The sequence below is a fragment of the Zeus faber genome (assembly GCF_960531495.2).
Source record: "Zeus faber genome assembly, chromosome: 11".
Taxonomy (NCBI): Eukaryota; Metazoa; Chordata; class Actinopteri; order Zeiformes; family Zeidae; genus Zeus; species Zeus faber.
Window position 1 is genome coordinate 13,476,068 of NC_137205.1, and position 16,346 is coordinate 13,492,413.

Sequence of the window (16,346 nt, forward strand, 5' to 3'; positions counted from 1 at the left end):
TGATAATGACAACAATGATAATAATAATAATAATAATAATAATAATAATAATAATAACAATAATAATTATTATTATCATTATTATTATTATTATTATTATTATTATCATCACCATAATAATAATAATAATAATAATAATAATGATAATAATAATAATGATAATAATAATAGTAATGGTTATAATAATAATAATAATAATAATGATGATGGTGATGATGATTATGATTATGATAATGACAACAATAATAATAATAATAATAATAATAAAAATAATAATAATAATCAGCATCAGCATCAGAATCGTCGTCATCACAGACTTTTCTTATTGTCGTAAAACCCAGGCGTCACGACCGGAACAACGTGCCGATTCGTTTTACGGCAACTCTTCACTTCCTTTCCCACCGGCGCTCCCCGCAGGAACGTCCTCCTGTGCCGTGTGGCTACAACGAGCAGCCCGACAGGGTGTCACGGCCTTTCAGGTAGACCGCACGCAGCCATGCCGGTTCACATGGTATCTTACTGTTTTCATTCGTGTGTTCGGATGTATGGTTTGTGGACTTTGCGGCTATTATGCAGCCCGTTAGATTAGCATAGTCGGTTAGCTTAGCTTAGCCATAGCGGCCACCTGGCAGCCCTCTTAAGTAGCTTAGCTAATATTAGCAAAAGCGACTGTACGTGATGGTTGGTTTTCAATCTTCGGGGTCCTGGGTGTTATTGTCACTCCGGGTTTGTACCCGGGATAAAAAAAAAAAAGGTGAAGCACCTTAAAGCTTGAGATTTTGCGCACGCCTTTGTATTACGGCTGTTATTACTTCCGGCTCGCTGATGACTAGCCCACTGCGCAAGCTGATCAATGCCTTCTGTTGTGGCATAGCTGGAGAAAGCAGTGCTGCTAACTACCTGAGGACCGGGACGGTTGTTAAAGTCGCGTAGGCCTGGTTTAAATAACGGAGTGGTTGGACATTCACACGCACGCTTTTATTTTCAGACAATGGCGAAGTTCAACGCCCCTGTGATCCAGGACAATCCATCAGGATGGGGTCCCTGTGCAGTTCCAGATAAGTTTAAAGATATGCCCTACCAGCCTTTCAGCAAAGGAGACCGTCTGGGAAAGGTTTGTGTCCTTCTGTGCGCTACCAAACCTCTCCAATAAATAAAATGCTCAAATGTGATATCTTTATTTTTTCCCTGCAGGTAGCTGACTGGACTGGGGCAACGTATCAAGATAAAAGATACACAAGTAAGTGAGACGGATAATTGATTAAGGACCACTTTAACCAAAATATATTAAAAAAACAAAACAAAAACATGCTGTACTCATATTGGCAGATGCTTTGTTACATTTATATTTCAAATTCATCTTTTTTTTTTTGTTGTTGTTGTTTTGTTTTTACATGCAGTCTAATTGTTTTATGAACAGAAGGATTTATTTATTCATCGACCCATTTATTTATTTAATTGTCCTATAAGCAAACAAAACATTTCCCAGGAATGAAAATTTGTCTCTAATGCCCTTAAATTTCTGTTAATTAAAAACGTTATTTCTCTTTATTAGATAAGTATTCCTCTCAGTTCGGAGGAGGTAGTCAGTATGCCTACTTTCACGAAGAGGATGAGACAAGCTTTCAACTGGTGGACACTGCTAAGACTCAGAAAACGGCCTACCAGAGGAACCGCATGAGGTTTGCTCAGGTACAGATGCTGCAAAGCCCTTAATTGTGAATGAATTATGCTAACATAATTTGTCCTCTCCGCCTGTGTATACTAAACCTGATCTGTATTAACAGAGGAATCTGCGGAGGGACAAGGACCGTAGGAACATGACTCAATTCAACATGCAGACGCTGCCGAAGAGCGCCAAGCAGAAGGAGAGGTGAGCCGCTGCCAAACTCCCGACCGCAAGAAATACTTTAGTTTGTTCTTTTCTAAGCTCTAGTCCAGCATTTCTTCTCACAGTAAATAGTTGAGAAGAAATTCCACTCTGACTTGACTTTTCCATATGTCCAGGGATCGCATGCGACTGCAGAAGAAGTTTCAAAAGCAGTTTGGTGTTCGTCAAAAGTGGGACCAGAAATCTCAGGTATACTTTTATTCATTTTGTCTAACAGAGGCTGGCTTGTAGTCACATAAAACCTGTATAGAAAGTGGTGCGTAGTTTCAGCTTTAGTACTTTAGTGGGCATAATGGACCCCCCTTTGATTGACCCTGCTAGACCTGGATAATATGAATGTAAATCCATATCACTGTTCAATTAAATTGTTTAATTGGCCTTTCATTATGGTCGAATCCTATTGTACAAGGAACAAATACGGGTGTAAAATCAAGAACGAAATGGGTACAAGATTCCAAACCGGCACTGGTACGTGGTGCATACGAAAACTGCTACTTTGTTCTACTCCGTCTAGATGTGAAGTAGAGGGTCTCATTGGCTCTCTGCAGCTATTTTTAGTAATATGGCAGTTTTGTTATTTTTGTCATTTTTTGGCTATTTTTTTCCTCATATCTTTGTTCCACGCCCCTTCCCCACACCCTTCTTCTATTGAACATTGCTCACGGCCCAGCTGAAACCAAGAGATTCCTCTGTAGAGGTGAGGAGTGATTGGGAGGTGAAGGAAGAGATGGACTTCCCCAGGCTCATGAAGATGAGATACATGGAGGTGGCTGAACCCACAGACATGTACGTTACGCACGCACACACATTCAGAAAAGCACAGTAATAAGCTCAACCCACTTGATGTATGCCAAACAGCTTTTAGACCAATACCAGTGACGACACTTATTTGTGTCTTTCAGAGAGTGCTGTGGTGCCTTGGAGTACTACGACAAGGCTTTCGATCGCATCACCACCCGTAACGAAAAGTCTCTGAAAAGCATCAAGAGGATCTTCCACACTGTCACCACCACCGACGACCCTGTTATCCGCAAGGTGCAATAACACACTATTCTATCAAACTCTGAGCAGATAATCAGAATCATTAAGAAACAATCATTTTGTAAGTCACACGCATTTATTCCAGTAATATTACACTATAATGCTTATAACCGGTTTACGAATGGAAGGTTAAGGTATAGCGCAGCTTGTATACATAGTTAGAGAGCCCCGTTTACCATTCACCACAGTGAATAGTCAGTCATTGATAGGCTTGTCCCAAGAGGAGTATGCAATCGACAAATTCATTGTTCCAAATTTTAAAAATCAAATTTCTATAAAAGGCCTAGAAACATGAAAATTGGAACTTGCATTACACAAATTTGCTAAAATACTCAATGGGAAATGTATGAAAATACGAAAATAATTTGTCACTGCATGCTTAAATGTATTGACAAAAGCCATAGGACGAAGATGTGAGAGAAACTTTAGATGTAATGCGATGGTTACTTCCTTCCAGCTGGCAAAGACCCAGGGAAACGTGTTTGCCACGGATGCCATCTTGGCCACCCTGATGTGCTGCACGCGCTCAGTCAACTCCTGGGACATCATTGTTCAGAGAGTGGGAAACAAGCTGTTCTTTGACAAGAGAGACAACTCTGACTTTGGTGAGGCTTCATGTGGACGATCCAACTGAAATATTCGAAAAATCACAGTTCAATATGTTTGGATGCCGCGAGTTAAATAGATGTTCAGAAGATGATTGATATTATGAACGCTCCTTATCTGTTCCTCAGATCTGTTGACCGTAAGTGAGACTGCCAACGAGCCCCCCCAGGACGAGGGCAACTCCTTCAACTCTCCCCGTAACCTCGCCATGGAGGCTACGTACATCAACCACAACTTCAGCCAGCAGTGTCTGCGCATGGTTAGTGTAGCTTTTAGCAGTGCTTCTTATTTAATGTTTTCATATTTAATTAACCCTGATAATAACATTTCTAATAACATTCGATTCAGGATCTTGTTTCATGTGTCTAGACATCTTATAAGAAAATTGCAGCTGGTCCTGCATTTGCGTTTAAGTGACTTTATTAGGACTGCCTTAGGATTTTCCTAGTCGACTATTAGTTGTCAGTTTAAGCCATTATTCGACTAATCGTTGCACGTATATGATATTAGTTTAATTGTTTAAATATATGTTTTTGGGGCATCAGAAAATAATTTGCATTCCAGGGCTGAGAAAGAATCTCATAGCTAACATTAACACTGTGCTACATTACAGAGAAATACAAACCTAATAACCAGCCTTTAAAATATAAATTTAATTTACAGGTGCTGTAGCACAAAGTGAGCCAACTGTTAATTACGGCGGTTAAACTTATTAGGCCCTATTATTATTTTATTAATATAACATTTAAATGACTTAATGACATCATTTGCACTGAAATGTGGCATACAGAAGATCGTTTCCCGGTGTCGGCGTCCCCTCGTTAGGGACCCCTGCTCGGGGCGCACTTCCCAGGGCCGCAGACTCTGTTACTCACTGCGCCTTCCCCGTCCCCGGGACACGGGTGTGCCTCGGGCCTGCCTCTCCCCCTACAGTACAATTTAGTTATTGAAGAATGTGATTCACGGTTTCAAATGGCTCTTTATTTTTTATACTTTATGCAATATTCTTTCGGCCTTTTGGACTAGTCGACTGGTCTAAGATTTAACTTCCTGTTTAATGTCAGGGAAATTAATCGTTAGGAACATTCCTATTCTAAATGTGTCGGAACAACCAGCAAGGCGACTGAACATTTTGTTAATTTATCAGTAACAACACCAGCACAACAACTTATAACCAGCCTTTGAAATATACGTGAAATTTACAGGCGCAGCACGCAAGCATTAAGCTCTAGATGATTTTGATGGTTTGCCGGTAAATAACAGGCGGCTCGCCTGTTATTTACCGGCAAACCATCAAAATCTGTAATTACTCAAGATTCAAGAGGTTTATTCTAGATGTGTCTGACCAACCAGCAAGGAGACTGAACATTTATTTTAGTTAAAATTTGTTTGAAATTAGAAGTCCTCTAGCGTTTCATACTGGGTCCAGCCATATAGGTTTTGAAGGGTAACTTTGACAAGGCGCAGCTCACGAATAGTTTATTTTTATTTTTTTTTCCTGCGACCAACCAACCAATGAAAAACTTAGTCGACTAAGACTCTTCTCGTCCACTAACCCTTGGTCGACTCTTTGGGGGCAGCCCTAGACTATTATATTTATAGAATATTATATTTATTTATATTATGCATGTATGTATCATACACACATTTGCAATTGTGCAATATATGCATTTAATTCTAGTAATTACTATATGGTCTGCCTGAGAATGGTCTTAATTTGCAAATGAAAAAGTCATTTACAACTTCCATCGAATTTGTGTTGCAATGTGTTGATGACTGTGTGAAAGCTTTTCATTAGAAATTCTTCTCCTTTTTCAGGGAGGAGAGCGCTACAAGTTCCCCAACTCCAACCCGTTTGTGGAGGAAGACATGGACAAAAGTGAGGTGGCATCTGTGGCCTACAGGTACGTACTGCCCCCGGCTGGTGACGTGCTGTACTGCTTCAGACCTTGGACCTAAGGTCACATTGCAAACGCGAGACATACTAGGATTCCACGTCACTTCATGATGTGTACCCGTCCTGCGACCTCATGTTACAACACAATATAGGCGTGGGGAAGTAAATAATGAAATCCTGCAGTGAAAAACATTTGTGATGAAGTTGCCACTTCATCTTCCTCCCCACTTGGGAAAGTCTCCACACTGGCTTTCTCGCAGCTCATTGGTTTGTGTTTTTATTCTAGGTACCGTCGCTGGAAGCTCGGGGAAGACATTGACCTGATTGTGCGTTGTGAGCACGATGGAGTGATGACCGGAGCCAATGGAGAGGTGTCCTTCGTTAACATCAAGACCCTCAACGAGTGGGACTCTAGGGTGAGCCATTCAATGCTATATTTACGTGCTTAGTCGGGATTAGTGACAATTGTTATTTATTTTATTTTATTTTTAGTTTTTTTGGAAAGTCATGTTTTAGTAAAGCAAAAGAGCTTTTCTGGTTTATCTAAAAGTAAATGGCATTTTGCGGGTTGTTTCGCTAATAAGTAGTTTCCTCTGTGTCTGCTCAGCATTGTAATGGAGTGGACTGGCGTCAGAAGCTGGACTCCCAGAGAGGAGCGGTGCTGGCCACTGAGCTGAAAAACAACAGCTACAAGCTCGCCCGCTGGACCTGCTGTGCCATGCTGGCCGGATCGGAGTACCTTAAGCTGGGGTGAGCTGCACCCCTGCCCCCATTGCTTAGTCTCTAACTTATGCCTGCTTACTTATGCGGTCCTGATTTAGTCAATTGGGAATTAAAAACATGGCACTTTTCCTTTTAATCGCCTCCAAAAGAAAAATTATCTCTTAGTTCCCCTGAAGGGACACTGCAGCACTCCTGAAGTAAGAAGTTCATGTTTCCTGCTTCTGGAAACCCCACAAACCACACAGTGGATGAACAGCCCGTTGACTCTCTGTTTTCCCATCCCGTCCCCAGATACGTGTCTCGCTACCACGTCAAGGACTCTGCCCGCCACGTGGTCCTGGGCACCCAGCAGTTCAAGCCCAACGAGTTTGCCAGCCAGATCAACCTGAGCATGGAGAACGCCTGGGGAATCCTGCGCTGCGTCATCGATATCTGCCGCCGGCTGGATGAGGGCAAGTACCTCATCCTGAAGGACCCCAACAAGGTGAGGCGTTGTTAGCAGCGGTGGTCAAAGGGGAGAGCTCATTTTAAACCAAACTCCTGCCAATGTTCTGTGTGGAATGTTTATTCGCCCACAGCAAGTGATCCGCGTCTACAGCCTCCCTGACGGAACCTTCAGCTCAGATGAAGATGAGGAGGAAGAGGAGGAGGAAGAGGATGAGGAGGAGGAAGGTGAGTTCAGAGTGTGTGGATGCACTGCGTACTTTGTTTGCATGGTCTGAGTAGGACTAGACGTTGTGAGAACACAACATAGAATTGATTGTCATTTCTAAGTTCAATAATAAACAACGATTAAAGTAAAAGCATCTGCTAGCTTTAAAGGAAAACATGAATTAAAACCTTGTTTGTTTTTTTTCCCCTCCTAGAAGAAGAGAATTGAGGTGTGAAGGCTGCTTTAGTGACCAAAGTGGCCTGTACCACCACACGCATACAAATACAACCAACCTCCTTTTGAAAATCAAATAAAGATAAAACCAATTGGATAGTGTTTTCTTTATTTGTTCTCAGATGGATTTCCACTTAAGAACATCTCGTGTTCCACATACAGTGTATTCGTTGGGTGTTCAGGACCTTTCACCTTTTCTACAATTTGTAACATACTTAATGATTAAAGGATAGATTCAGTTATTTTCCCTCCCTTCATGCTTTGTATAAGGGTAATTTTCAGGTTCTAGTGATCGTGAATACTTGACACATTGCAAGAAATGCTCCATACATTAAAGAGCCCCTGAACCCAGAAGTTTCAGTTTTTAATTAAAATGAGTAACTGAGTTTTAGGGGTGGGACCTTAATATCAAATTCAACCAATCTGGATTTCTTTGCATTATGAATTTGAAGGATCAAAGCTCGTTCCGGTTACTGGTTGTGTTTGCTGAAACCATGGAAACGGCTGCCATAAACCTTGATATTTCTGATTTTAGATATCATGATTTTTTTGAAAATCAAGTTATTAGCAAAACGCAAAGGCCCCTTTTAATGCTCCTGTGGCTCCTTTGCGGCGTCCCAGGAGAAGGTCAAAGCCAGGTCGCCGATTCTCTCCTGAAAGATCCGATCAAACCGCTCGCTTTGGGCCACGGTGAAGTGGTTTTTCCAGTCACCGATCTTACCTGCAAGAGACACATGTTTCACCTGACGCCCAAAGACCGAAGGTGGGGCTCTGAAAGAGAGGTTCCCGGGGCTGCAGAGAAAGACTCAAGAGCTCACTGGAAACTTTACCTTTCCGCATGAATTTCCCGTTCAGCAAGTCTGGAGGCAAAAACTCGTAGTTGGCCTTTGAGTCTTTCTTCATGTTCTTGAATGTAGATTTGTGGACAACTTGATCAATGGCTCCATTGCTAAGCTCCTTCCCTAAGAATCGGCATATCTTGGTCACTGCCGTCTTCAGATCCTGAAGCAAAACGATACCGTGGAGACGGAGCCCCGAGCTTTGAAAAACATTTAGTATATAACTTTGATTTAAAATTTACGGGTAGTGTTGTAGTAAACTCACAAGGACCATTCAAATACATGACAGGATCCTAAATTTCACCAGCCACCATTTGAAGTGTGTGTGTGTGTGTGTCTTGCCGTCACTGCATGAGTGTGTGTGCCGTGTGACAAATAAAGACTCTTGTTCTTCTCTTTAAAACATGTAAGGAAGTACAGCAACGCCTACTAAAACCATGTCTTCATAGCTGAGGAAGAGGATGTTGTACTGGTCTCTCTTGGAATGCCATTCCCTGATGTGGTCGAACCATGATGCTGCGCCAACTGTAATATTAGCAAAGATTTCACAATGAGTTACAAGTATTTTGCAATGCTCATTCCAATCAAATATTTCAGCCCAAACTACTGCACTTGGTCACCCAACACATTCACCAAAAAAATATCTTAAGAACAAAATACATCAAATGAAAACTAATACAAATTGCAAAGTCTGGTGATCATTTGTTTTGACTACTAATGAATGTACTTTTTTATTATTTTTTTTACCTGTGCTGTCAGCATGCTGGGCAAACAACACAGAGTATTTGTATGCCATTGCATTCAGGACAGAGTTAGTCTGCAAGTGCAGTTCAAGTTCTCAACCTGCACTGCAACTCTTTATTCATTCTTAAATCATCAAGAACTGCTGCAATAACTCTGTCCTGTGGACGACCTGTAGAATGACAAGAGCACAGTTTTTGGTTATAGAGAACCACCACCAACCCCCCTCTTTGGAGAACTATTTATCATGTTTGGATCTATAAACAACTGATCACTACTCCAAGAGGGGGAGAATCACCACGGGTGAGACAAATAAACATAGAACCAAACAACATTTACACAAAAACATGAACATTGGATGACAACATGTATTAAAAAAACAGTTAATTAGGTCCAGGAAAACTAGAACTACAATTGGTCACGTGGCCTCTTCCTGTCCTAGTTATGGCAGTAAATGAGGGAGGAAAGGAGAGGAATGCCACCAGGAGGGTGCTGGGTTGCACTCCAAGCAGGTGTGGTGGTGTGTGTGATGGGACCACCTGTGTGTGTGTGTGTGTGTGTGTGTGTAAGATGTCCACCGGTGAGTGTACATGACTAATCGCCATTGGCATTGCTGTAGAAGGTCGGTAATATGTCGCAGCGCCTCCAAGCAGCGGAAGGGGCCCTGCGAGTACCCTGCCCTGTGACCACAGAAGACCCCTGGGCCCCCAGAGAAGCCAGAGGGCCGTGGAGCAACCCCCAGGCCCAGCCCCGAGGAGCATGACCCAGTCCCAGGTAGCACAAGCAGACTCCGCATCCCAGGGGCGCACACATACAACCAACCCCCGGGTGCATGCACAAGATGCAGCCGCCGGCACAGAATCAGGGACACGGGTGCAAGGCACGGACCACGGGCCCAGATCCCGGCCCCACGGCGACAGACTGACACCTCGCCCAAGCCGCCCGCCCCACAGGCGAGCCGGCAGGACCTCCATGCCCACCAATGCTCCACACAAGGGGGAGGCCCGCCCCACTGCAGCCGACCAGACGCCCCGCCCGGCGTGAGTGCCAAGTGCCCATACATGTAGCAGCGTGTACCCAGCGCGGGGCACCTTGATGTTATACCCCCCCCTCCGGCGATGCCGGCAGGCCACCAGGTATACAGGCCCTCCACCATGCACCTGCCGCAGAGAAGCCGCGCCGCAGAAGTAAAAGTCCAACAGCCGCCCCCCAAACCCAACCCACACCCACTACAGCAAGCAGTCTCTCCAGGGGCCCCGGAAGGCACCCGGCGGCGCTCTCCGCAGCCCCGCCAGGTCGCTGCCAGGCCAGGAGGGGGGACCTACCCGACCACGCCACCACCAGCAACCGGCCACCCCGGTAAAACCCCGGTGCTCAATGTGTGCTGTTGATAATTGTATTTAAAATTGCGGGGTTTGGGGTGCGAGGATGTGTTCTAAGCTAATGTGAGTCTGATTAAAATTTTGGGACGGACGACAAGCACGCTTGGGCAGGAGTGTGACAGGCAAGATGGCAGCTGCCCGCTGCATCCCCACCCACATAGCCTGCACCCCGCCCATCCCACAAGCCCTTGGTCTATTGTGTGGTGTTGTAGTGGAAAAAACTGCATCTAACAATTAAACTGAAGAAGAGAAGTTCGAGAGAGTCGAGGTCTGAAGATATAAGACTTTATTATCACTTGCAAGAAGTGACAACAGAATCTGAGTTGGTTTGGCAAAGAACTGCCGAGCCGCTCATGGACTCCTCCTTTTAACCTCTTTCTGTTGGTCAAGAAAGTACATCTGTATACTCAATTAGGATCCCTTCCTTCCTCCTATACGGTCAATAGTGCAAAGAAGCCATTTGTCTGCATTCTTTGACATCAGTTACAACAACAAACCTCCCGACACTAGTCCAGGCCACATTTTATGAGGGGATGTTTGCATTCACACACCTTCCCATGTCACATGGCCCACAGTCAACAAAGCACTTATTCATGTCTTTGCTGACCCCTGTCTCACACACACTTACTTCATTCATATAGCATATGGGCAAGATAACGAATGCTCTTTCTTATTTAATGGTAGAATATAATGAACATATTTCTTTTAAATGTACTAGTAAATTTCTCCCATAGTGTATGTGCTGAGTACGAGTTTTGGCACTGGGAGAGGTAGGCGAATCACGACCGGATCGATCCAGGGGCGCAGCAGGCCGGGGAGCAACAACGCAGACCTCCTCCCCCCAACCGCACCCCAGTGCGCCCACCTCCCGTACCTGGTGGCAGCCAACCTACAGCGATCAGCCAAGGGCGCTGAGTGTCCGCAATGCGCCTCCGCCATGTCGGGCAGCTCCGCGCCCCCATCAGGCCCCTGGTCAGCCCCCAGCTGCCGAGCATGCGGGCTACAGAACAGAGGGCGGCAGACGGCACTCCCCCCCCCCCCCTCCCCCACGGGACGCAGAAGGATACACAAGCCCAGCCACCCCACCCGGGGAGGGCAACCCCAACACCGCGGGGTGAAAAAATGTACTTATTGTTTATGACTTTGGACAAGTATCTGCTAAATGTGGTAATGCAATGTGCAGTGGAAATAGTGGGGGGAAAAAGACATCCTGGTCTACAGGGTATATTTGCACGCGAATCCACGTCCTGACATCTCATAGAATGGATGGTGGTCATCAACTGCCCACATCCTTTATGGGGTTGAGGACCGGCGACTCAGGTGGGTGTGAAAGTGTCAACAATTCAATGAAGATTCAATAATTCATTCGCCTGTAGTTTGTTTCAAGTACAGCATTCCAGTCAGTCTTCATAACCTCATATTTACTTTTTGTTAGGATTTTAAATGTATTCCTTTTTGGATTTTTTTCTGGGGCAAACTGCTGTCCACTCATATTTCAGTGTTTTATCTTAAATGCGACAGTTTTTAAAGCAGTATGTTGACAGTTTTTTATTTTTTAAGTGAACATAGAATTGAGACAAATGAGAACTGTACAATTAAAAGCGTACAGAAATGTTAGAAAATGCCCTTTTTTTTAACTTTCAGGATCGAGAGTCTATAATAAGCTTCAATATTCAGCAATATATTTAGTCAATATTGTGTGACGATTGTTTAATTTTTCCCCAAATTCCACCAACCTGTCATCACAAGTTCACACGTAAACTACTACACTGTCGGACACAAGACACACCGTTTCCCGCCAAATATTGCTCCAGGAAGTCATCAAAGCTTTTTGGGGTTTCCAGCTTGGCCCAGGCAGCGCAGAAGTGGTAATAGGAGACGGCGACATCCTTTGGATTCCGTATCACATAGATAATCTGCAAGAAAATGCCCAAAAGGTTAGAAGATATTTCTGTTCTATGGTGTCATTCTTTCTTATACTTTCTAAGAACTGTATAAAATCAGTTGGTTGCACTTTATTTCCAGAACAAGGCCTAGTTTTATAACAAGATCATATTTTTAGCTTAAATTTCATTTTATGCATTTGTAAAATGAATTATAAAAATATAAAATAAAGTATAGTATATAAAAAACAATTAAGAGTACTATCTGTGCTGTAATATCTTACCTTGTTTACAGCAAGTGCCATGTTGGCATAAGTTGTTCACTGGGTGATAGGTTGATGGGATTTTTTTAAATTACTTTGCTATGTTGTGTAACCATGACCATATAAACTTGTTTGTGTGACAATATATCTAAATCTATGTAATCACAGAAACATTTATGCACACACATACATTCCACTGGGTGACCAGTACATTCCACTGGGTGACAAGTACATTTCATTGGGTGATAAGTACATTTCACCGGGTGATAGGTACATTTCACTGGGTGATAAGTATATTTCACTGGGTGATAAGTACATTTCACTGGGTGATAAGTATACATCCACTGGGTAATAAGTATATATTCACTGGGTAATAAGTACATTTCACTGGGCGATAAGTATATATTCACTGGGTAATAAGTACATTTCACCTGGTGATAAGTACATTTCACCGGGTGACAGGTACATTTCACTGGGTGATAAGTATATTTCACTGGGTGATAAGTACATTTCACTGGGTGATAAGTATATATTCACTGGGTAATAAGTACATTTCACTGGGCGATAAGTATATATTCACTGGGTAATAAGTACATTTCACTGGTGATAAGTATATATTCACTGGGTAATAAGTACATTTCACTGGGCGATAAGTATATATTCACTGGGTAATAAGTACATTTCACCGGGTGATAAGTATATATTCATTGGGTGATAAGTATATATTCACTGGGTAATAAGTACATTTCACTGGGTGATAAGTATATTTCACCGGGTGATAGCTACATTTCACTGGGTAATAAGTACATTTCACTGGGTGATAAGTATATTTCAGTGGGTGATAAGTACATTTCACTGGGTGATAAGTATATATTCACTGGGTAATAAGTACATTTCACTGGGTGATAAGTATATTTCACTGGGTAATAAATCAATTTCACTGGGTGGAAAGTACATTTCACTGTGAATGATAGGTCCATTCCATACCTGGGTTTTCATGAATGTCACATTTAAGGCCAAATTGGGCTTCTTACTCACAGCTTCTGATTTTCCATTCCACCTTAAACGTTGATGCTGCAGTTACGTCATGTCTGTAGATGGTTCCATTTTGCCATTGAAAAAACAAAGCAGTTTCAACCTCTTTTAATCCTCTTATTGCCAAGTCCCTCAAATATAGGACACTTTGACATGAGAGACAATCTAACAGTATCAAAAAACAGAATCACTCAGTCAAATGTCTCATGATTCAGTATATTGATACTGTTATAGAACTCAAAACTTACCTTTGTGGGTGTTGCTTTTAAATCAGAACATTTGTTTGTGTTTCTATTTGTTCTTTGTTGCTCTTTTATATTTTTGCATATGCCGTCTTGTCACTGGCTGTTGACCTGGTTGTAAAGCATATTGGAATATTCTTATAAATAGTATTAGTATTATAGTCCAACTGTGTCTCTTGTTTAATTGTTGTCTACGATTTCATGAACGATTTCATGCTGCGTGAGCCTTTTTTAAATAGTTTTCTGACATTTCAACAAAATTAATTCCATTAATAAAACTGTTTGTCATTGTTTATCTTATTTCTGCAATCTGTACGGATTTGTATTTTCTTTTTTTTGTGCTGGTTTGAATGGCTAAATGGCACATAACCTACAACGGCAGCATGCAGTAGAGAAATTTGTAGCCAGTAGAAGTTTGTGAAGTTCAAGTTGAGAATAGGAACGCTCTGCTTTGAACCAAGACTGAGTGGGTAAGTGAGTGGGTGAGTGAGTGCAAGGCAGTGGTTTATCAAATCTGGTCTGAATCGGTACCTTTGCCCTCTTGTGTCTCAGTCCTGGAGGAATGAGCGCCGGCGTGAGGTGCGAGGCGAACAGCCGGGGAGAAGGCCGTAGAGAGTAGTCGTCATGCCCCTCAGGGTACTCCAGCCACGGCATCCTCTCCAAGTTGTTGGGGTAAGCCGGGGCGTCCTCCTCCGACTCGAAGATGGAGGTGGTGATCTGCTGCGTCCAGATAGTGCCTGGGGAGAATCCCACCAGTCTCTACGAGAAGTGCACAGGACGCGATGGAAACGCCCGTTCAAATGTGCAAATGTGTCTCATTACCTGACTTGGGGTAGGTGACCAGGAGGACGTCGCTGTCCCGGACCTCGAAGCTCTGCAGCGAGTCGATGTACTCTGCAGTGGCCACATCGAGGGCAAAGTTGTAGTTCTTGTACCTGCACAGGTAGTCTGTGATCTTCTCCATTGAGAACCTCCAGGTCTGACGGGACCAAAGCGGCCCCTGGATTGAATGCGGCGAGACGAGTAGGCGGTAACAGAGGTGAGAACAAACAAAGCATGGACTTTGGAACTTGAAGCCGTGGTGATGTAAGCACAATGTAATGTTGCGGCTTTTATGATCATGTTTATTCACATGCTGCTCAGGATGCACTGACCTTTCACACAAACAGCCTTAGACAAAATACATCTTAGTATAGGAGACTTAACCTTACATGTCATGGTTCACCATGGGTGATGAACCATGCATTTACATTTTTTTTTATTCAAATGTTTAAACTTGCACTATTATGGTTGTTATTTTGATTTTGCACAACACTTTGCCATAAAACAGCAGGCAACCATGCTTGAAGTTCAACAAGTTGCTCAATCATACATCTGACCGAAAGAAATTCATTTCTTATGGAGAGTCAATTTCTTTATAAACTTTTTTCAAAAAGCGTGATATTGTTTTGTTTTGTTTTTCTTTCAGATGTGCAACATTTGATTTAATTTTTTCATTAATTGTATTTACACGACTGTTTACGTCATCTGACAGCAGTCTGGGCAGCGGAAGCAGAGCCTGCGTCGGGGCTACTGCTGCATTCGATTACAACTCGGAACTCGGGTCCCCCTTTGTGCCCTTTTCGAGGCAAATGTTTTACGTTGGCTCTGTTCAGGGGAAACATGGAAGCTTGCATTACATTTGTGTTTGTTTGGCAACAAAACACAATGCCATCCTAACATAATAACTAGAGTCGTTTCGATCGCAGATAGAGGTTTTTAAACAAAAAAAAAAAACAATTGTAATGGAAAATACTGAACTAACCCTATGCCCGCTTGTAACCCCATATCTGCTTTACTAACAACAGGAACATTTTATACTGCTGGCCCTGTTGTCGGCCAGGTCACAATTACGAGTTAAGCCGAGCTGTTGAAGATGTTGACACTGCTGAAACAATTGCAACTGCCTTTGTGACCTATGCATATGACTACACCCTCAGCAACTGCCTTTGTGACACCCTCACAGTAATGGTCCATGTGACCTACGTGATATAAGCCCCCCGAACCGGCTGCTTCGGGTGAGATGCTTTTTGCTGTTACTCGGTGACATGTAAAGTGCTTCCCGCTGATCGTGATCTTCTATACGATAAACTTAAAGACTAAGTTACAGTTGTTGTATTTTCTGTTTAACCTGAACTATCTCACCCCACGCATCGACCACCACCCGAGTGGCAGGAATTTCCACGACACCATGCAACAGGAACTTTGCTTACAGTTGAAAGTTGGGATCTTCCGAGTTTCAAAGCCAAGGTAATGTAGCACAACACCTGACCGTAAGTCATTCATTTATTATGGAGTCGGAAACCACGCGTGAAAAGCTTTTTTTTTAACAGTGGGAAATTGTGTGTTTGTGTGTGTAGATATATATATATATATATTTTTTTTTTTAAATCTATTTAGTGTGTGTGGTGTACACACACACACACACACACACACACACACACACACACACACACACACACACACACACGGTGGCTGGTGAAATGAGGCCTCTGCATTTAACCCATCCTGGCTTGTCCTTTCTCCAGGGGCACAGCCAGGAGCAGTGGGCAGCATTTGTGGACGCGCCCAGGGACGAGTGTCCGTCGCTGGTCAGACGATGAGTGCATGTTTTTGGGGGGGGGGTCCTTACTGACGTTAGGTGGAGGAAACCCCATGTGAGCACGGGGAGAACATGCAAACTCCACACAGAAAGGCTCCTATTTGGGAGATAACCGACCGGAGCACGGTGCTCGATTCCCGGAGGCGGGAATCGAACCCAGGACCTTCTTGCTGTGAGGCAGCAGTGCACTGCGCCACCGTGCCACCAAATTCGAGAGGTTTGTCACATGCATATACAAACGCTCATTCATATACGCAGTGAAATGTCATTGCACCG

The 16,346-nt window shown here is 43.3% G+C and overlaps 2 protein-coding genes across 2 annotated transcripts; one reads left to right on the forward strand and one right to left on the reverse strand.

Annotated features, from left to right (window-relative positions):
* The first annotated feature begins 405 nt into the window (after positions 1 to 405).
* eif3d (eukaryotic translation initiation factor 3, subunit D) lies at positions 406 to 7,141 on the forward strand. The gene is made up of 16 exons (XM_080009246.1): positions 406 to 479; positions 989 to 1,114; positions 1,195 to 1,240; positions 1,556 to 1,692; positions 1,788 to 1,873; positions 2,008 to 2,080; positions 2,562 to 2,677; positions 2,794 to 2,926; positions 3,390 to 3,537; positions 3,667 to 3,797; positions 5,357 to 5,442; positions 5,722 to 5,851; positions 6,043 to 6,185; positions 6,450 to 6,642; positions 6,737 to 6,830; positions 7,025 to 7,141. Exons 2-16 carry the CDS (start codon positions 992 to 994, stop codon positions 7,036 to 7,038), a joined length of 1,653 nt encoding a protein of 550 aa, XP_079865372.1. The 5' UTR covers positions 406 to 479; positions 989 to 991; the 3' UTR covers positions 7,039 to 7,141.
* Positions 7,142 to 7,631: 490 nt separating this feature from the next.
* On the reverse strand, positions 7,632 to 14,393 carry sult3st1 (sulfotransferase family 3, cytosolic sulfotransferase 1; the record flags this gene model as incomplete). The annotated part of the gene is made up of 6 exons (XM_080009997.1): positions 7,632 to 7,765; positions 7,875 to 8,046; positions 8,314 to 8,408; positions 11,796 to 11,922; positions 13,961 to 14,166; positions 14,252 to 14,393. The coding sequence occupies 6 exons, from the start codon at positions 14,391 to 14,393 to the stop codon at positions 7,632 to 7,634; spliced, it is 876 nt and encodes a 291-aa protein (XP_079866123.1).
* Positions 14,394 to 16,346: the final 1,953 nt, after the last annotated feature.